Below are 21,011 nucleotides of genomic sequence, written 5' to 3' on the forward strand. Positions count from 1 at the left end.
GGCGGAAGCGTGCCTCCGGCGGCACGCGCTCGCCCCCTAGAGCCTCACAGGCTAGCGACGTAGTACTACGTCGCTTTATCTGTGAGGGGCTGACTGCCACAGTAAATATACTGTGGGCAGTCGGCAAATGTCAGTTAGTAACCTATGATCACCATAAAACAAAAAATCATTATTGGAATTCTAAATTTTATTTACATAACCTGTGGAAAATTATTGGATATTAAAAAGTTAATAAAATGTATGTGATTTCTTACAAGGCTTTATAAAGCTTTCAATGTATCATGCCACTGAAAAACTGAATTTTTGTAAAATCTTACCATAAAATTCCTTTCTCTGAGTCCTCTGACAGTCGCCGCCCCTCATATAGTCTTCACCAATGGGTATTGACCTTTTATCCACAGGAGCAAGCTAGGCATAAGACTTGTTAAAAACACAAACAATTTGCATAGACACACCTGTAGGGGGCTGTCCCACTGGTCCAATACCCCCCTGCTATCAGTATTCCCAACTCAGTTTGGTAGCAAGCAGTAGATAGTCCAAAAAACCCCACAAAAGAGGGGCGGGGCAGCGACTGTCAGAGGACTCAGAGAAAGGAATTTTATGGTAAGATTTTACAAAAATTCCGTTTTCTCTTACATCCTCTGACAGTCGCCGCCCCTCATATAGTCTTCACCAATGGGATGTCCCAAAGCAGTGTAGACATAAGGGGTGGGAAACGCAACCGTCACAAAGGCAACGCAGCACCCAGGTCAGAGAAAGGAACCTTATCTAAACCAGAAAGGTAAACTCTGGGTAACAAGAAAGCTCAACAGGAGCAACAAATCCAGGAAAGCAAATCAACAAAGGGGGAAACAACCCCAACAGACAGGGACAGGTAAACGCCATGTCCCCCTAAAAGCACGGCCGCGCACAGGACTTAGCGGTCAAAGGAGGCATCTACCGATGCCAAAACGTCAAGTTTGTAAAATTTGGAAAAGGTGTGCACGGACGACCAAGTCGCTGCCTTGCACACCTGGGCCACTGAAGCTTGATTCCGGAAAGCCCAGGACGCACTCATCGCTCTGGTAGAGTGCGCCTTGACAGAGAAGGGCGGTACCCGTTCCCTAATTGAGTAGGCCTGCACAATTGTCTGTCTAATCCATCTTGAAATGGTTGCCGCAGACGCAGCCATACCCTTTCCGAGGGCCCTCGGGAAGGAAAAAAAGAGAATCTGGCCTACGGAAGGATTCAGTAGACGACAGGTACACCCTGATCGCCCAGACTACATCCAAGGAATACAAAGCAAACTACTTAGGATGCTTAGGATTCGCACACAGTGAAGGCAAGACAATATCCTCGTTAAGGTGAAAATCGGATACCACCTTAGGAAGAAAAGATTGGTGAGGTCGCAAGACCACCTTATCCTTATGAACAACCAGGTAAGGAGAGCGGCAAGACAGGACCGCAAACTCTGACAATCTGCAGGCAGATGTGATCGCCACCAGAAAGGCAACCTTCCGTGACAGCACAGGCAAAGGAATCTCCCTGATGTTCTCAAAGGGAGGACGTTGCAAAACGGACAGGAACAAATTCAAGTCCCAAGGAGGTAAAGGTGCTCTCCGAGGAGGAGCCAAATGACGCACCCCTTGAATAAAGGTGCGTATCAAAGAGTTTGACGCCAAGGGGCGCTGGAAAAGGATTGCCAGTGCAGACAACTAACCCTTAATCGTGGTCAGCGCAAGACGCTGATCCACACCAGATTGCACCGAAAAAGAGCGAGGATGGACGCCCCTGGATTCACACCAGGCAAAATAAGCCTTCCAGGTACGGTAATAGATTTTACCGGACGAGGCCTTCCTAGCCTTGAGCAGGGTAGGAATGACTGCCGACGAGAGACCCCGATCTCTCAGGACCTGGCTTTCAACAGCCACGCTGTTAAAGCCAGCGACTGCAAAGCAGGATGGAAGATCAGCCCCTGAGACAGTAGATCTTCTCGTAACGGGAGCCGCCAGGGAGGCTCGATGACCATTTGTATGATGTCCGTGTACCAAGACCGGCACGGCCAGTCCGGGGCCACCAGAATCACCAACTTTGGTTCCGAGACCAACCTGCGAAGGAACCTGGACAACAACTGAATCGGAGGGAAGGCATAAATCAGGCGATACCGATTCCAAAACACCACCAGCGCATCCGAGGCGTTTGCCAGAGGATCGCACGTTCTTGCCACAAACCTTCCCACCTTGTTGTTTAGCCGAGATGCGAATAGATCCACATCTGGGGATCCCCATCGCGCACACAGCATCTGCAACACCTCCGGGTGTAGGGACCATTCCCCCTGGTCCAGGGTCTGGCGGCTCAGATAATCGGCCTGCCAATTCTCCACACCTGGAATGTGAACTGCCGAAATCGCCGGGACCTGCGTCTCGGCCCAAGACAGAATTTGGTCACTTCCTGGGCGGCCCGGGCCCTCCTGGTGCCCCCTTGGTGATTGATGTAAGCCACCGCAGTGGCGTTGTCCGTCTACACCCGCACAGGGCGGCCCCAAAGATAATCCGACCAACGGAGCAAGCACAGTCTGAATGCTCACAGTTCCAAGATGTTTATTGGCAGGGAGGATTCCTCCTCCGACCAAGTGCCCCGGGCAGACAGAGTGCCCGGAACGCCACCCCAGCCCGACAGGCTGGCGTCCATGGTGATCACCGTCCACAACAATGGCCGGAATGATTTCCCCTCCGTCAGAGCCGGAGACTGGAGCCACCAGAGAAGATCCTCTCTGACTCGGTGACTCAAAGATATCCTCCTTTCCAATGAATGAGGATGCCTGTCCCATCTGGCCAGGATCTTCACTTGAAGAGATCGTGTGTGAAACTGTGCAAATGGTATGGCCTCGAAGCCCGACACCATCAACTCCAGGGTCCTGAGCGATGAGGATTCGTTGTCCCTGAGGGACCAGATCTTACCCTGTAGAGTCCGGAGCTTGTCCTCCGGCAGAAAGACTTTTGCTTGGGCGGAATCCAGGACCATCCCCAAGTAAGAGAGTCGAACAGAAGGGGACAAAGTCGACTTCTGAACGTTGATGGTCCACCCGAACTCCCACCCCTGGAACGGGTGAGGGCGTCCCTTCAGGTCGAGGCGGACTGGGCCGCCGAGCCAGCGTGGGCGGCTTTGGACTTGCCGTGCAAGGCTTCTTCTGGCCACCATGACCTTTGAAGGATTTGCCCTTGTCCTGTGCCTTGAAGGCACGAAAGGACCCCTGATTTGGTTTAAAGGAAGGGCCCCGCTTACCGTGGAAAAACTTACCCTTGGGAGGTTGGGGCAGCAGAGTGCTCTTGCCCCCAGTAACCCCCTTAACCAATTCGTCCAGGAAGTCCCCAAAAAGGCGATTCCCCGGATAAGGGATGTCAGACACCGTCTTCCTGGAAGTCTGGTCAGCCTACCAGCTCTTTAGCCATACCATACGACGGATTATCACCACGACAGCAGACAGTAGCGAGACTAAAGGGGCCTCATCCAAGGCCGCGTCACACAGGTATAGAACAGCCTGAATAATCTGGTCCACCATCTCCAAAGTAGCAGGAGGGGCGGAATCAGCCACAAGGGTGCATCTGAGAACCTTGGTCCATTCTACCACAGCCTGAGAGACCATGACAGAGGCGAAAATAGGTTTCATCAAAGAATTCGCCACCATATAGGAGTGGCAAGTAAGAGATTCCACCCGCCTATCCGTAGGGTCCCTAAACACCGGAGAGTCCTCCGCGGGCATAAGAGTGGCCTTGTTCAACCTGGACACCGTGTGATCCACCTTAGGGGCCACGGTCCAGCGCAAATCCGTAGGAGACGCAAAGGGATAACGGTAATGGAACCGCTTTGGTACCACAAAATTACGCTTCAAATTGCGCCATTGTTCGTTCACCGTTTCGTGAAACTCAGCGGGACAAGGAAACACCTGTGCCGCTTTCTGGGTTCTACAGGTCCCAAAAGAAGACCGCTTACCCGGCGGGTGGGGCTCAGCCTCTAAATGTAGTGTATCCTTAACAGAACTAATAAGCGCAGACATAGCTGCACGTTCTCTGGCCGTCCCGGGGGGGGGGGGAGGAATCACCCCCCTCCTCATCCTCCGCCTCCCCTTCCGACTTAGAGGACTGAGACCCTTCAGGGGGTACACTGTCCATGGCAACCATATCAGACTCAGAATCAGAAGAGTGAGAAAGCCTAGGCCTTTTTCTAGAAGACCGTTCAGACATCAAAAGATCCACTTTGGACCCTAAAGTCGCAAGTGCAGCAGTAATCGCAGATGATTCAGGCATACCTGAATCTTCCACCAGAGCTGGGGGGGAATTTGCTGTCCTGGGACTCCATAAAAACTTATAGTGCTGGCCCTTTAAAACCGCGATAGCGGCGAATCCCACCGCAATGCACCGCAATGAGGACTAGCCTGAGACACCCCACAGGGAGGAATATAACCGATAGCAAAGGAATATCCCCTTAAAACAGCATAAAAAGTCCCCCAGAAGTGTAGCTATACAGTTACCACGCTTGCTGAACGATCTGGCTGCATGAAGAAAGTAAGTGATGTCACACTGCTAGAGGCTAAATAGGACTCGGGCCAAGGAAAAATGGTTGCCAATTGAAAGTAATGGGGAGGCTCCGGGAAAATGCCGCCGAACACATGTGCAAAAACCTTGCCACACTAAAGATGGCGCCCGAAAGGGCGCGATACACTACATGGAAAATGGCTGCTGAATGCCCCTACTGAAGTCAGAACAGCCTGCCTACACGCAAAATGGCGGCCCCGCTAATTTTTCACCGCAGCGGCCCCCACACACATGCCTGCACCCTCGAAGGCGTGGTTGCCTCTATGCGACAGGAAGCCTCCCACCTCTGGTGGTGGGGGTGCCATCAGCCAAAACAGGATTCTAGCAACACGCGGGAGGACGCAGTTGAGACATCCTAGCGAAGTGGCCACTTCGCGGGCTTTTGTCCCTGAGGACAGGGACAGGTCGTTTGCGAGGCCAGGGCGTACGCATAGCCTGCTAAAAGCTCGATGGCGGGCTGGGATTCCGTAAGGCTCTAGTACAACCAGTCCGATTCCCAGCTCCCAGTCTTCCGACGTTCGGACTAACTAGCGCAGGAAACAAATAAAAAAGCTAACAGTGCAAAGAAAACACACTTAGCATCAAATAAAATGTAAGAAAACAGAAGAAAAGGCTGAGATTATAGCCCCAGCACAGGGAAGCCTATCTTACTCAAAACTAGGCAAAAGACAAACTGAGTTGGGAATGCTGATAGCAGGGGGGTATTGGACCAGTGGGACAGCCCCCTACAGGTGTGTCTATGCAAATTGTTTGTGTTTTTACTAAGTCTTATGCCTAGCTTGCTCCTGTGGATAAAAGGTCAATACCCATTGGTGAAGACTATATGAGGGGCGGCGACTGTCAGAGGACGTAATAGAAATGAGAGTGTCACTCATAATAAATAAAAGTGAAAATTTTTAGCCTTAGGCTTCATGTACACGGGACGTTTGAAAAGCTTTCGTGAATGCTGGAACTTGACAGCTAGTAACTGTCGGTTAAAAACGTCCGTTTTGCCGTGTTTACATGCCGCGTTTATGCGCTTCTGGCGGCGTTTGCGTTTAGAAGCGTTTATACATTGAAAAATGGTCAGAAATGTATCCCCATTGAAAACACCTATACCTAACGAAATGCTTATAATTGCGAGTTACATCGTTTAGACGCTTTAGGCCCCTTTCACACGAATGATCCGATCAGATCAGCCTGTCAGTTTTTTAGGCGGACCTGATAGGGTCCTCCATGCATCCCTATGGGGCAGTGGATGTCAGCGGTGACATGTCCACTGACACCCGCTGCCATCCGCATATGATCCTGTCCGTGAAATCTGGACGGATGGAAACCCTATTTTCCATCCGTTCAGGGGATCGGATAAGAGCGGACCGGCGGTCCGCCCTCATCTGATTTCCCCATAGAGAACAGAGGGGCTCTGACAGCTCCATCTCCGCACACAGAGCGGAGAGAAAGCTGTCACCTGCCTGCTCAGTGGGGGATCGGCAGATCGATCCCCCGCTGAGCAGTACGGAGGCGGCCCGTGTGAAAGAGCCTTTTGCACGCTGTTACAAGCATTTGGTATTTCAAATGCCAATAAACTTCCATTTGAACACAATTTTTTGCTTTAAAAAAAATGCCACTAAACTCAACTGTCCTTGACAAGAGAGATGGCTTCTGCTACAAAATTCATCCAGAGGCTTCGGAACTGGGCGTCTGGGCATAATCTTCAAGAAAAACTACAGCTGCGGGATACAGAAATTGCCAGCAGGACTCCGCCACCTCCAGCTCTACCTGTGGGTCCAAGCCATAAATCTGCCAACAACTATTATTGTTCACGTGATGGACGCAGAGAAGCTATGCCTCCTTCAATTATTATGTCTTCCCAAAAGGTTCTAGCTGCTGGAGGAACCTCAGTCAGCTCAGATTCAGTGGTTTCAAAAGCTACAAAAAAGCCAGTGAATCTGCCCTCCTAAATGGGAGTTGTCACGTGATCAACCATACCTGTGAACACTTCATGGAAGATTATTCATATTAATCCTATTAAACCTAATATTAGGTGTACTGTAAAATAAAAAAAACTTAAAGTAAAAAAAAAAAAAAAAGGACCATAAACGACTCGTACAACGAGTGTACATGGACAGATAAGATAACATAGAGGAGAGTTCAGGGGCTGCTGAAAAAACACCCAACTGTTTCAAAATGTCTGTTTATCAGCAGCAGTGTACATGAGGCCTAAATGACAAACATAAAAATCACTACTACATACATCAATATTCAGCCATTATATTTATTTCACCAGCTGGAAAATGAATGTGCTGAAGTTTAGGAGCTCACTCTTACAACAAAGAAATGTCCAGAAGATAAAACCTGATATTTTACTAATTAAACTTGTCTTGAGATAAGTTATCCTTTATCTGTCATGACACCTTACAGAGTGAGAGTAAAGGGAATACAAGGGTTGATATTTGGCTTCCTATTGCCATTTCACATAATCAGAGTTATTTATTGTATGAACTCTCTGTCCTTGGCAACAACCCAAAAAGCATTTCCTTTTAGCTACCATCAGACACCATGGCATCTCCTCAGTTTCATACAGCTAATGGATAGATTATATCAGTGTATTTATATAAAAGTTAAAGCACTGGTTCTTTTGAGATCTATGTTTGTAGCACAATATGCTCACGTGCAAGACATTATTATACTAGATGTCAAGAATCTACATGTTACAGAGAAAACATACATAATAAAAACATAAAAATATATACTTAATAAAGAATATGCAGTAAGTGGTTCAAAGTCCAACAAACCTTCCAGGAATGTATTATTTAATAAATGTTTCTTTCTGAGGAAATACAGCCACAGCCAAGCTAACACCTAGAGGAAGTTGTGATTTACCTGCAGGGAATCCCATCACACTGAAAATCCGGTCCAGCTGATCATGGTGGAATGGGTTACTTGTTTTTATATCTTCTTGCCGACAATGAAAAATAGGCTCCGATGTTAACAACTCAGCAAAAATACAACCAATAGCCCAAATATCTGTTCAAAATAGAAATATTATGTCTTTAGTTTACAGTCATTGTATACAGCAACTTATCACAATTCAACACCATAATTTTGGTATAATAAAAAACAGAATTTTTGTAAAATCTTACCTGTAAAATTCCTTTCTCTGAGTCCTCCGACAGTCGCCGCCACCTCTAAGTCATCACTATTAGGTATTGACTTCCGCTCCGCAGGAGTAGCTAGGCATAAGACTTAGTCAAAAGAACAAAGACATTTGCATATACACACCCATGGGGGCTGTCCCACTGGTCAATACCCCCCTGCAGTGACACTCCCAACTCAGTTTGGTAGCATAGCAGTAAGTGTACAAGAAAAAACCCCAAAAGAGGGACGGGGGACTCAGAGAAAGGAATTTTACAGGTAAGATTTTACAAAAATTCAGTTTTCTCTTACGTCCTCCGACAGTCGCCGCCACCTCTAAGTCATCACTATTGGGATGTCCCAAAGCAGTGTAGACATGAGGGGTGGGAGACGCAACCGTAGAAAAGGCAACGCAGTACCCACATCAGAGAAAGGAACCTTACACGCACAGTAAGAGAACCTTCTGGGCAACAGAAAAGGCTCAACAGGAGCAACAGCCCAGGAAAGCAAACAACCCAGGGGATAAACAACCCCAACAGTCAGGGACCCACAACAAAACAGGGGTCCCTCATGACACTGCCGCACTAAGAACTTTGCGGCCAAAGGAGGCATCAGCTGATGTCAGAACATCTACCTTATAGAATTTGGAAAAGGTGTGCACTGACGACCAAGTCGCAGCCTTGCACACCTGGGCCACCGAGGCACGATGCCAGTAGGCCCAGGACGCACTCAAAGATCTGGTAGAGTGCGCCTTAACAGGGAAGGGTGGAACCCGTTCCTTCAAAGCATAGGCCTGTTCAATAGTCTGTCTGATCCATTTGGCAATGGTCGCTGCAGACGCAGCCATGCCCTTCCGAGGTCCCTCAGGAAGGACAAAGAGGGAATCCGTCTTCCGAAAGGATTCAGTGGACGACAGGTAAACCCTGATCGCCCTGACAACATCCAAGGAATGCAATGCAACCTCCTTGGGATGCTTAGGCTTCGTACAAAGCGAAGGCAGGACAATGTCCTTATTAAGGTGGAACTCAGAGACCACCTTAGGAAGAAAAGATGGGTGTGGTCGCAAGACCACCTTATCCTTGTGAATTACCAAGTAAGGAGAGCGGCAAGACAACGCCGCCAGCTCCGATACTCTGCGAGCCGAAGTGATCGCTACTAAAAAGGCAACCTTCTTAGACAGCAGAGGCAACGATTTCTCCCGGATGCTCTCAAAGGGAGAACGCTGTAACACGGACAGAACCAAGTTCAAGTCCCATGGAGGTAAAGGCTCCCTCCTGGGAGGAGCCAAATGTCGCACGCCTTGAATGAAAGTGCGAATTAAGGAGTGAGACGCCACAGGGCATTGGAAAAGAATAGCCAGTGCAGGTACCTGGCCCTTTATCGTGGCCAGCGCCAGGCGCTGGTCCACACCCGACTGGAGGAATGCCAACACTCTCGACACCAAGTACGAGCGAGGGGAGAACCCCCTGGACTCACACCAGGCGAAATAAGCTTTCCAGGTACGGTAATAAATTTTACCAGAGGAGGTTTTCCTAGCCTTGATCAGGGTAGGAATGACCTCAGGGGAGAGACCCCTGCCTCTCAGGACCTGGGTCTCAACAGCCAGGCCGTTAAAGCGGTTGTAAACCCAAAGTTCAAAAAAAAAAAAAAAAACCTGCAAGACAAAGGCATAATGAGCTAGTATGCATCGCATACTAGCTCATTATGTATTACTTACCTTAGAACGAAGCCCCGACACGGACCCCCGGACATCGCTGCAGGCGCTGCCATGATCCCTCGCCGTCTCTTCCGGGTTCGGCGGCTCCGGCGCGGTGATTGGCTGGAAGAGACGGCTCCGGCGCGATGATTGGCCGGAGCCGCGATGACGTCACTCCCGCGCATGCGCGCGGGAGTGATTTTCCGGCAAGCTCCCGGCAAATAGATTGAAGGTCCCCCCGGACCTTCAGAGCGCATGCGCCGCTCGCGCGAGCGGCTGCATGCACTGTAAATATCTCCTAAACCATGCCGGTTTAGGAGATATTATTTGTACCTACAGGTAAGCCTTATTATAGGCTTACCTGTAGGTAAAAGTGTAAAAAAGCGGGATACTACCGCTTTAAAGCCAGCGACTGTAAAGCAGGATGGAAGATCTGTCCCTGAGACAGCAGATCTCCTCGCATCGGCATCCGCCAAAGAGGCGCCACTGCCAGGTGAACAATGTCGGCGTACCAGGACCAGCCCGGCCAGTCCGGCGCCACCAGAATCACGAGGTGCGGTTTCCGAGGCTAACCTGCGAAGGAACCTGGACAACAACTGAATCGGAGGAAAGGCATACATCAGACGATACTGATGCCAAGGGGCCACCAACGCATCCGAGGCGTCTGCAAGAGGATCGGGCGTTCTTGCCACGAACCTTTCCACCTTGTGGTTTAGCCGAGACGCGAACAGATCCACGTCCGGGGATCCCCACTTCGCACAAAGCATTTGGAAGACCTCCGGGTGTAGGGACCATTCCCCCTGGTCCACGGTCTGGCTGCTCAGATAGTCGGCCTGCCAATCCTCCACACCCGGAATGTGAACTGCTGAGATTGCCGGGACATGAGGCTCGGCCCAAGACAGAATGTCGGTCACCTCCCGGGCTGCCCGGGCACTCCTGGTGCCCCCTTTGGTGGTTGATGTAAGCCACCGCGGTAGCATTGTCCGTCTGTACCCGAACCGGACGGCCCCAAAGTCGATCTGACCACTGGAAGAGACAGAGTTTGATCGCTCACAATTCCAATATGTTGATCGGAAGGGAGGATTCCTCCCCCGACCAAGTGCCCTGGGCAGACAGGTTGCCCAGGACTCCACCCCAGCCCGACAGGCTGGCATCCGTGGTAATCACCATCCACAGCAATGGACGGAAGGGATTTCCTTCTGAGACAGCCGGGGACTGAAGCCACCACAGAAGATCCATTCTGGTCCGGCGACTCAACGAGACACTCAGATCCAAGGACTGAGGTAGTCTGTCCCACCTGGCCAGGATCTCCGCTTGAAGAGGCCGTGTGTGAAACTGGGCAAAGGGTATCGCCTCGAAGGCCGATACCATCAACCCTAGGGAGCGCATGCAGGTCCTGAGTGACGAGGATGGCTTGTCCCTGAGGGACCTGATCTTGTCCTGTAAGGTCCGGAGCTTGTCCTCCGGCAGGAACACCTTTGCTTGAGCAGAGTCCAGAACCATTCCCAGATAGGGAAGACGAACCGAAGGAGACAAGTTCGACTTCTGTACGTTGATGGTCCATCCGAACTCCTGGAGCGTCTGTACCGTGGTGGACAGATCGCGCAGTAGGTCCTGGCGGACACTCGATCTTAAGAGGAGATCGTCCAGATATCCCAAGACCACAATGCCCTGAGCCCTCAGCAGGCCTAGAACAGGCGCCAACACTTTTGTAAAGACTCTTGGAGCCGAAGCGAGACCGAAAGGTAACGCCACAAACGAATAGTGGTCCACCGCTATAGCGAACCGAAGGTACCTCTGGTGACCCTCGAAAATGGGGATGTGTAGGTACGCATCCTTCAGGTCTATAGAGGCCAGAAATTCCCCTGGGCTCAGGGAGGCCACCACCGAGCGGAGAGATTCCATATGGAACTTTCGAACGCGCACAAAGCAGTTCAGAGCTTTCAGGTCCAGAATAGGACGCATCTAGCCCTCCTTTCTGGGCACAGTGAACAGATTGTAATAAAACCCCCGAAACCTGTCCCGATGAGGCACCGGGACAATCACCCCCTGGGCAAGGAGGTCCTGCACCGCTTGATGCAGGTCCTGCAGGCGCCCTGGGGTCAAATGAAGATTTGAGGGAAAAATCTGTCTGCCGGCCATGAAAGGAATTCGATCTTGTGCCCTGATCGTATGATTTCCTGAACCCACCTGTCCGGAATTCGGAGTAGCCAAGGTTGGAGGAAACCGCGCAAACGTCCCCCCACCCCTGAAATGGGTGAGGGCGCCCCTTCAGGCAGAGGTGGATTGACCCGCCGCACTGGCACTGCCGGACTTCTGTTTGCCTGTCCAGGTCTTCTTCTGGCTACCTTGGCCCTTGAAGGGCTTGCCCTTGGTTTGATTCCGAAAGGCACGAAAGGACCCCTGGTTGTGTCGAGAGGTGCAACGCTGCTTGCCACAAAAGGACTTGTGCTTCGGGTTCTGGGGCAGCATGGTGCTCTTGCCCCCCGTGACGCCTTTTACCAAGGTATCTAACGCCTCGCCAAATAGGCGAGAACCAGCATTGGGAAAATCAGCAACTGTTTTCCTTGATGTCTGGTCAGCCGACCAGTTCTTCAGCCAGATCAGTCGACGGTTAAGCACCGCGACACTAGATAGGCGTGCTACCAAAGGGGCCTAATTTAAGGCTGCATCGCACAAATACATGACTCCTTGGTGAATTTGATCCACCATATCCAGCCTGGCAGGTGGGACAGAATCAGACACAAGGTTGCTCCTAAGCACCTTAGTCCAATCAGCCACCGCCTGAGCCACCAGAACGGACGCGAAAACAGGTTTGAGCAAGGAACCCGCCACTGTGTAGGAATGGCGGGCCAGAGACTCTAACCTCCTGTTCGTGGGATCCCGAAAAACCGGGGTCTCCTCAGTAGGAATCAAGGTAGCCTTGTTCAACACTGCCACAGTGTGATCCACCTGTGGAGGCACACACCATCGCGATTCCGTAGCCGGTGCAAAGGGATAAAGTAAATTAAACCGACTAGGTACCATGAATGGACGTTTTAAAGTGCGCCACAGTTCATTAACAGTGTAATGGAACTCAGCGGGGCAGGGAAAAACCTGCGCCGACTTGCGGGTCCTGTGTGTCCCAAATGAGGACACAATGCCCGGAGGACTGGGCTCATCCTCCAAATGCAGAGTTTCTTTTACAGAAACAATCAACTCATCCATGGTCGCGCGTCCTTCAGGCGAGCCCGGGGGAGAAACATCAACCCCCTCCACCTCCGCCTCCCCCTCAGACCTCAGTGGGTCTAAGAATGAGCGAGACCCTGAAAAGGGCACGCCCGCCGCAGCAGCCATATCGCCATCTGAATCAGAGGAGAGAGATAATCTGGGCCTCTTCCTAGCAGCACGTTCAGCCATCAGCACCTCCATTTTGGACACTAAGGATGCCACTACAGCGGCCAAATCAGGCATAACAGGGGCCACAGTGGGACTGGGGTCCCCCACCAGGGCTGGAGGGAATTTGCTGTCCATTGCCCAAGGTGAAAATAACAGTGCAATAAAAGGGTACTGTCCCTTTAAAACCGCTGCGGAGTGCGCAGTCCACCGCTATATGTACAGTGAACAAAGACCCCCAATAGGAAAACTGAGCCAGAAATGACAAAACAGAAGGTTATGGAAGAGACAGTCTGCAGAGCCTCACAGAGTGTTACCACCTAGATGGCTGCTTCAGAGGAAAAGGAAGTGAGATCATGAGAGGCTGAACTATGAGCTGCAAATGACCCAGGGAAAATGGCTGCCCATAGAACTGAATGGGAGACTTCGGGAAAATGGCCGCCGACATGTGCATGGAATGATCGTTCTGCCACACGCAAGATGGCGCCGGATGGTGCCAAAACAGCATGTAAATCAGCCCACAGTGAAGCCAACATGCTTGCCCAAAGTAAAGATGGCGGACCGCGTGGTTTTTCCCCGCTGCGGCCGCCACACACACAACGTCTGCACCCCCAAACACACACCGAAGTGACACCGGGGAAGGGGCCCATAAACATACACGCCGCATGTATAGAGAAGACCCCCACAGGGATCGCAATAGGGAGCTCCACCCCGGCACAGACATGGGGGACACACAGCAACACAGGACTGCCACCCCAGACAGAGGCCCCACACAGAAGTACTTACCTGTACCAGATGGCGTGGGGTGCCCCTCAGAACGGAAAGCCTCTGTCCTCATCTGACAGGGAATGCCGTTTTGCCAAGGACATTACACTGCATATCGCAGATGTGTCCAGTGAGGTAGCCACCTCACAGCTGCATCCCTGCTGCGAGCAGGGATGGGTCGTTCATAATGCCAGGACGAACCATGGCTGTACGCTCGATGGCGGGCTGGGGGTCCCTCTGACCCTCTGCCCTGGAGAACCAGGGCGGTCAGTCCGATTCCCAGCTCTGCATGAATCCATCTTCATCCGAAGAGTCGACTAAAAACTAAAGCTGACAAAATAAACAGCTAGTATAATAAGAAAAAACGGACATTTTCAAAAGAAAATCAAATAAAAAAGATCAGAAAGGCTGAGACTGTAGCCCCAGCACAGGGTAAGCCTAACTACTCCTGACGCTAGGCAGAAACAAACTGGGTTGAGAGTGTCACTGCAGGGGGGTATTGACCAGTGGACAGCCCCCATGGGTGTGTATATGCAAATGTCTTTGTTCTTTGACTAAGTCTTATGCCTAGCTACTCCTGCGGAGCGGAAGTCAATACCCAATAGTGATGACTTAGAGGTGGCGGCGACTGTCGGAGGACGTAAGAGAAATGTAACTTTTGCAGAAGTATCTGCTTAGATAACATGTCACTTTCTTATATTGCAAACACTCAAAGTTGAGCTTCATTTTAATCCTAAAGATTTTACACCAGGCTAGAGTGGCAAAATATGGCAAGAAACATAAATATGTCAACGTTCAGAGAGAGTGCTGCTTCCTATTAGGTATGCTGGTATAATGGTTGTTGGTGTTTGCAACTGCAGACATTTTTCTATATATACTAATTTCCCCACTCTAGCCTGGTGTAGAATGTTCATGTACATGGTGTATTAAATTACTCCTACAGTGGATATAAAAAGTCTACACACCTGTTAAAATGCCAGGTTTCTGGGATGTAAAAAAATAGAAAAAGATAAATCATTTCAGAACTTTTTCACTTTTAATGTGACCTATAAACTGTAAAACTCAGTCAAACAACAAACAACAAACATAAGGAAATTTAAAATAAAATAAATTAAATAATATGGTTGCATAAGTGTGCACACCCTTTTATTTTAGCACTCAAGTTGTTTTGGGTAGGAGTCTATGAGCATGGTACATCTTGACCTGGCAATATTTACCCACTCGTCTTTGCAAAAACACTCCAAATCTGTCAGATTGCGAGGGCATCTCCTGTGCACAGCCCTCTTCAGATCGCCCCACAGATTTCCAATCTGATTCAGGTCTGGTTCTGACTGGGCCATTCCAAAACTTTAATCTTCTTCAGGTGGAGCCATTGCTTTGTTGATTTGGATGTATGCTTTGGGTCGTTGTCATGCTGAAAAATGAAGTTGCTCTTCTTGTTTTGTGCCAATATTGACTGGTATTTGGAATTGTTCATAATTCCCTCTACCTTGACTAAGGCCAATGTTCCAGCTGAAGAAAAACAGCCCCAAAGCATGATGCTGCCACCACCATTCTTCACTGTGGGTATGGTGTTCTTTTGGTGATGTGCAGCGTTGTTTTTGCACCAAAAAAATCTTTGGGAATTATGGCCAAAAAGTTTAACCTTGGTTTCATCAGATCATAACACATTTTCCTACATGCTTTTGGGAGACTTCAGATGTGTTTTTGAAAAATTTAGCAAGGCTTGGATGTTTTTCTTTGTAAGAAAATACTTCCACCCTGCCACTCCACCCCATAGCCCAGATAAACAGGAGATTGTTGTCCCATGTACCACGCAACCAGTACTTGGCAGATATTCATGAAGCTCCTTTAATGTTTCTGTAGGCCTCTTGGCAGCCTCCCTAATTATTTTTCTTCTCCTTTTTTCATCAATTTTGGAGGGACGTCCAGTTCTTGGTAATGCCACTCTTGTGCCATATTTTCTCCACTTGATTATGACTGTCTTCACTGTGTTCCATGGTATATCTAATGCCTTGAAACTTTTTTGTACCTTTCCCCTGACTGATACCTTTTACAATGAGATCCCTCTGATGCTTTGGAAACTCTCTGCGGACCATGGTTTTTGCTGAAGGATGCGAATAAGAAAATGTCAGGAAAAACCTACTAGAACAGCTGATCTTGGGGTTAATTAGAGGCACTTTAAATGATGGCAGGTGTGTACTGACTCCTATTCAACATGTGAGGACGAAGTTGTGATGATGAAACACGTCGGGATGTGGCTGCAAGGAAACTAGACTTGTTGATTGACGTTCAAACCGGAAGTGACATTACGGACCCTGGAGACCCTGAGCAAAGATGCAGAAATCGTCTCTACGGTAAACACCGCTACCATGAGATGTTAGCATTCATTGTGGATTCACTTTGCCCGTGTATTCTCCAGGAAATGAGAGTTTTATGTATGAAGTTTACTTGAATAAAAAATATTTATTACGGTATCACGCTATGGTATTTTCCATCTACTTTCTTTTTACCGATGTTTATGCAGTGACTATGAGTTGGTGACATCTCTTATGGACATATACCTGTATACAGTTCATCTCCCACCCTACTGGATATGCGAATATATGTCAGATATCTGGTGAGTGAATTACCTAGAGGGAGCGGTGTCACTTTCTCACGCGGTGTGGTGAACAGAATACATTAGGATTGTTATTTATATGAACTCACCTATGCATATTTTTATGCTTTTATGGATTTTGAGCATTATTGTTTCTTTCACTCTGGATAACGGGTGTATATTTTATGCTCCACTGTTTACTCTTATTGATTTTGTTAGGAGTTAGACTTGCTTTTTATTTCCGATTTATTTTAATGTGGCTAGCATTGTTATATATTTATCTATTTACACAAACAAATCATTTGTGGATTTCTATCATTATGATTGTGCTTTTATTCCTCTATGCTGTAGTGCAGTGGTAGGTTCCAGTTTTAGAGCGCCTTTTAGTTGGACCTTTTTGCTTATGAGTTTAAATGTGATTGCGGAATTCTGAACACAGCTACATCCCCGGTTAGAGAGGGTGTGCACACTTATGCAACCACTTTATTTTAGTTTTTTTATTTTTACTTCCCCATCCCCCCCTAAAAGATTTCAGTTTGTTTTTCAATTGAGTTGTACAGTTTATAGGTCACATTAAAGGTGGAAAAAGTTCTGAAATTATATATCTTTGTCTCATTTTTTTTTTTACATCACAGAAATCTGACATTTTAACAGGGGTGTGTAGACTTTTTATATCCACTGTACCTACACGGGATCTTTCTGCCAGAAGAAGACAGAAAAATAAAAAAATGCTAATGTTGGTGCGCAATTATGAGCATTAATGTTTTGCAGGTGTATGCCATTTAAAAGTGTATGAGCACAAACAATATTAATTTATTCTAGCCACGGAAATAAATTTATGCGCATATGCATGCATTTAGGCACGTGCGCGCTTAAATCATGCTCAAGTTCCTCTCCGAATACAGCTATGGGGCATTTTTTTATGCCTCCTAATGCTGCTCTTAAAATATAGATCTAAACTCCGAATGGGCATGGCCATATGGGCTAACTACTGAACTAGGTTTAAAGGCATTAAAAAAAAGAACAAAAAATTGTGGACATCTGTAAAGTGACAATTTTTATGCCGGTGTGAATAAGGCCTTTCTAGTGTGTAGAAAAATATATGCAGTTACAGACACTGTTGGCCAATTTGTGTGAGTATGCATGCCAATTATATATAAAGTACTCCTTGCTGGAGGTCCAAAAAGGGCAAGGCAGCTCATTTGGCTTCAGGGCAAGCATTGCAGGCTACAAAAAATAATAATTTTGGGTTACCTGTAAATTCTAAATCTTGGAATATACAATACAAAGGACCATTCAGTTCCTTCAAACCACTGGCTGGTTAATCATCTTGCCAAAGTCTGCCCTCCTGCCCTCAAACTGTCTGCAATACCTAGGTCTAATCTTGGACACAGCAGAAGCCAGAATATCTTAATCGTACCATACATGACACAGGCAGAGTTTTCATAGACCATGGCTTATAGGCTGGTACCTTCAAATGACTGAACACTGGCAAGCTTTTGATGACATGCCACCTGGGCATCATCCCTTTAACTCGACCCCACTCTGTGAGTCCTCAGAATTGTATGTAGCAAGGAATGCAGAGTTTCAGGGATAAAAAAGCAGGGTGGCCTGTGTCCTATACTATACTTCAAGACATGGTATTTGCGGGTGATTCAAAATGTCTTTTATGTTAATTGTACAGTACAGGACACAGTTAATAGACCCTAAGGCATTCCCAAGCAATGAATGAGAAGTGTGGTAAACAACTAGGTACACAGTATTGTGCCAACAGGCACAATAACAACAAGGATCAACAGACCCAACTTCAGAACCTTGAGGCTAGAAGCTGCATCTGCGGGAGACTGGTCGTCCACCTGCTAAAACTTTGAAAAGTATGAACCGAGGATCAGGTGGTGACCTTACAAAGTTGGGCCACAGAGGCATGGGGCCAGAATGTCCAGGAAACACCCACCAACCTGGTGGAGTGGGCAAGTAGAAGCACAGGAGAAGTTCTGTCCTTTAGAGCATAAGCTCCAGCAAAGAGTTGCCTTATCCACTCAGCTTTGGCGGACTTGGAAGCAGGATGTACCTTGTGGGGTCCTGAGGGTAGGACAAATAGGGAGTCCATCTTCCTGACAGAAGCTGTTGCTTTGAGGTAGACTCTGATGGCTCTGACTACATCCATGCAGTGAAGTACAACTTCCTTTGGGTGATTTGGAGTAGGGCACACAGATGGAAGGACTATGTCTTCATTGAGGTGAAAGACTGATGTCACCTTAGGAAAAAAGATGTTCTTGGGTGTAAGACTTAGTAAAACAAAAAATAGGACAATGTACACCCAAATAACAACATCAGTAAAAAACAAATGACAAACATTTTTAATTTATATTTCAAATATTAAACACAGAGCCATAGATTGGGTATCCTCAAGAAAGACCCAAGAAGAATACACTCGAAATGAATATTAGGCAGTGTTGCAGTCAGTTAGCTTTTCAAATTACATATATTCATGAAAGGAAGCATCATATACTGTTGGTACATAATAATTTAAGGCACATGCACAAGATCTCTCCACAGTTTCTTTTATCTAGAAAAAAAGCAGACTCTTAGCTACAAGCATCATATACTGTTTACTTTTAATAGAACAGGGAGGAGATCCAAGCTAAAAGTACAGCAATTGAAAAGCATTAATACACAGTCATAGATACAAAAAAAAAAAAAACTTTCAGCTGACATGCAGACACTCAGGATCACGTGGGGATGGGAATCACAACATTTCGAGTAAAGACCACTTTCTCAAGTGGTTCCCGAGTTCTCAGGTGGATCTAACTTGAGAAAGGAGTCTTTACTCCAAAACACTGATTCCCACCTGCACCTGATCCTGAGTGTCCACATGCTAGCTTAAGGATTTTTCTGGTATCTCCCCATGTGTATTAATGCTTGTTTTTTGCTGTTCTTTTAACCAGGATCTCCTCCCTGTTCTAATGAAAATGTAGTTGACGCTTGCAGCTAAGAGTCTGTTTTTGTCTAGATAGAGGAACTGTGGGGAGATCTTGTGCATGTACTACAATTTATTGTTATGTCTCTATATGATACTGTATTTCATAAATATATGTAATTTGGAAAGCTAGCTGTCTGGAGTGCTGCCTAATGTTTATCTTGGGTGTAAAACTACCATATCTATCTTTTCAGACATGATAGCAACCAAGAAGGCCACTTTTCAGGAGGAATCATCTAAGGGGATTTCCCTGATGGGTTCAAAAAGTGTTTTTTGCAGAGCAGAGAGAACAAGATTGAGGTCCCAAGGAAGTACAAGGTGCTGAAAGGGAAGATAGATCAGAGATACACCTTGAATAAAGGCTTTGACAAGGAAGAGCGAGGTCAGAGGGCTTTTAAAAAAAAGGCAAAAACCTGTCCTTTCAGAGTGTTTAAAGTAAGTGTAAGCCCTTTTTTTAAATAACATGTTTTATATACAATTGCACAGAGCAGCCCCGATCCTCCTCTTCTGGAGTCCCCAGCCATTGCTCCTAGCTCCTCCTCTCTCTGAATGCCCACCATAGTAAGCTGCTTGCTATGGGGATACTCGTGCAAGATTGCTCCGTAGACACACAGAGAGTGGTTTTGGCAACACCCCCTGCTCCTACCTCACTGGCTAGGAGTGACAGCCGTAAGAGCCAATGGCTCCCACATCTGTCTCTGAGCCTATGTGGAGGGAGAGAACAGAGAGAGCTTCTGCTTATGTGCATGTTGCTGGATCGACATCAGGCTCAGGTAAGTATAAGGAGGGGTCTGGTCAAGTCCTGATTTTAAGAAGGCCAGAATGCAAGGCAAAGAGTAATCTCTGAGATTTAAGTGCCTATATTCACACCAGGCAAAGAAGAATTTACAGATACAAAAGCAGATATTTATGAAAGTGCCTTTTTTTGCTTTTAGCAAAGTAGGAATGACAGACCCAGGGACCTCTCTGCCCTATAATACCTGAGCTTCAACAGCCATGCTGGTAAAACCAATGACTGAGAGGCAGGATGGAGAAGACAACTCTGAGGCTGCAGGTCTGTTGGCAAAAGGCCAGGGGTCATCTCTAAATAGTCTGAGTATGTCTGTGTACCAGGTTATTCTGGGCCAGTTTGGTGCAATGAAAAACACCAGTTTATTGTTCTATTTCGTAGAGCAGATCAGGCAGAATTTGCACTAGAGGTAGCTTGTTGTTGAATCTGGAGAACAGGATGTCCATAGCCAGGATCACCATCTCTGACAATTCAGGTTGAAGATGTTGGGGTGAAGGGCCTATTCCTCATGGTCCAGGCAGTGACGTTTAGGGTAATCCACTTGACAGTTGTCTATTTCTGGGATGTGGCCCAACAGAAATCTCTGGACAGTGTTGCTCCATCAATGAGATGATCTGTCCGAATTCATAATAGGCTGTATGACTTCTGGTGTTCCCTTGGTGGCTGATATAGGACATATATGGAGTTTAATTGCACCCTTTTTGAGTGTCCTTGCAGAAGGGGTGTCCAGTGCTGCAGAGCAATTCTAAATGATCTGAGCTCCAGGATGTTGATGAGGAGCTTGGCTTCCACCGATGATCACGTTCCCTGAATTGTGAGGTACTGGAACAGTCCTTCATAGCCTAAAAGACTGGGATCTGTTGGTATTATTTCCAGTGATATGGAAGGAGAGACTTCCCTGTGGTTAACTGGCTGGAGATCCACCAGGCTAGGAAATTCCTTGCCTGGTTGAACAGAAGCATGAGTAGATCAAGAGCCTGCCTGTTCCATACCAACAAGATGTTGTGTTGGAGAGGTATTTATTGAAATTGGGCAAACGGAACAGCCTCAAAGGAGGCTACTATGAGACCCTGAACTTTAATGCAGAATCTCTTTGATCTCAAGTTACAAGCGTGAGC

General features: G+C 47.6%; 2 protein-coding genes across 4 annotated transcripts in view; one reads left to right on the forward strand and one right to left on the reverse strand.

Annotated features, from left to right (window-relative positions):
- Positions 1–21,011, reverse strand: part of CDK19 (cyclin dependent kinase 19) — a 420,668-nt gene that overhangs the window by 126,020 nt on the left and 273,637 nt on the right. For all 3 annotated transcript variants that reach the window (XM_082249930.1, XM_082249929.1, XM_082249928.1), the window contains exon 7: positions 7,437–7,580. In XM_082249930.1, coding sequence (XP_082106056.1) covers positions 7,437–7,580 — 144 coding nt within the window. The remainder of the gene's footprint in view (positions 1–7,436; positions 7,581–21,011) is intronic.
- Positions 6,198–6,634, forward strand: LOC309551406 (NADH dehydrogenase [ubiquinone] 1 alpha subcomplex subunit 7-like). Its single transcript, XM_082251980.1, has one exon. The coding sequence runs from the start codon at positions 6,209–6,211 to the stop codon at positions 6,512–6,514; it is 306 nt and encodes a 101-aa protein (XP_082108106.1). The 5' UTR covers positions 6,198–6,208; the 3' UTR covers positions 6,515–6,634.

The sequence above is a fragment of the Pelophylax lessonae genome (assembly GCF_965119305.1).
Source record: "Pelophylax lessonae genome assembly, chromosome: 3".
Taxonomy (NCBI): domain Eukaryota; kingdom Metazoa; phylum Chordata; class Amphibia; order Anura; family Ranidae; genus Pelophylax; species Pelophylax lessonae.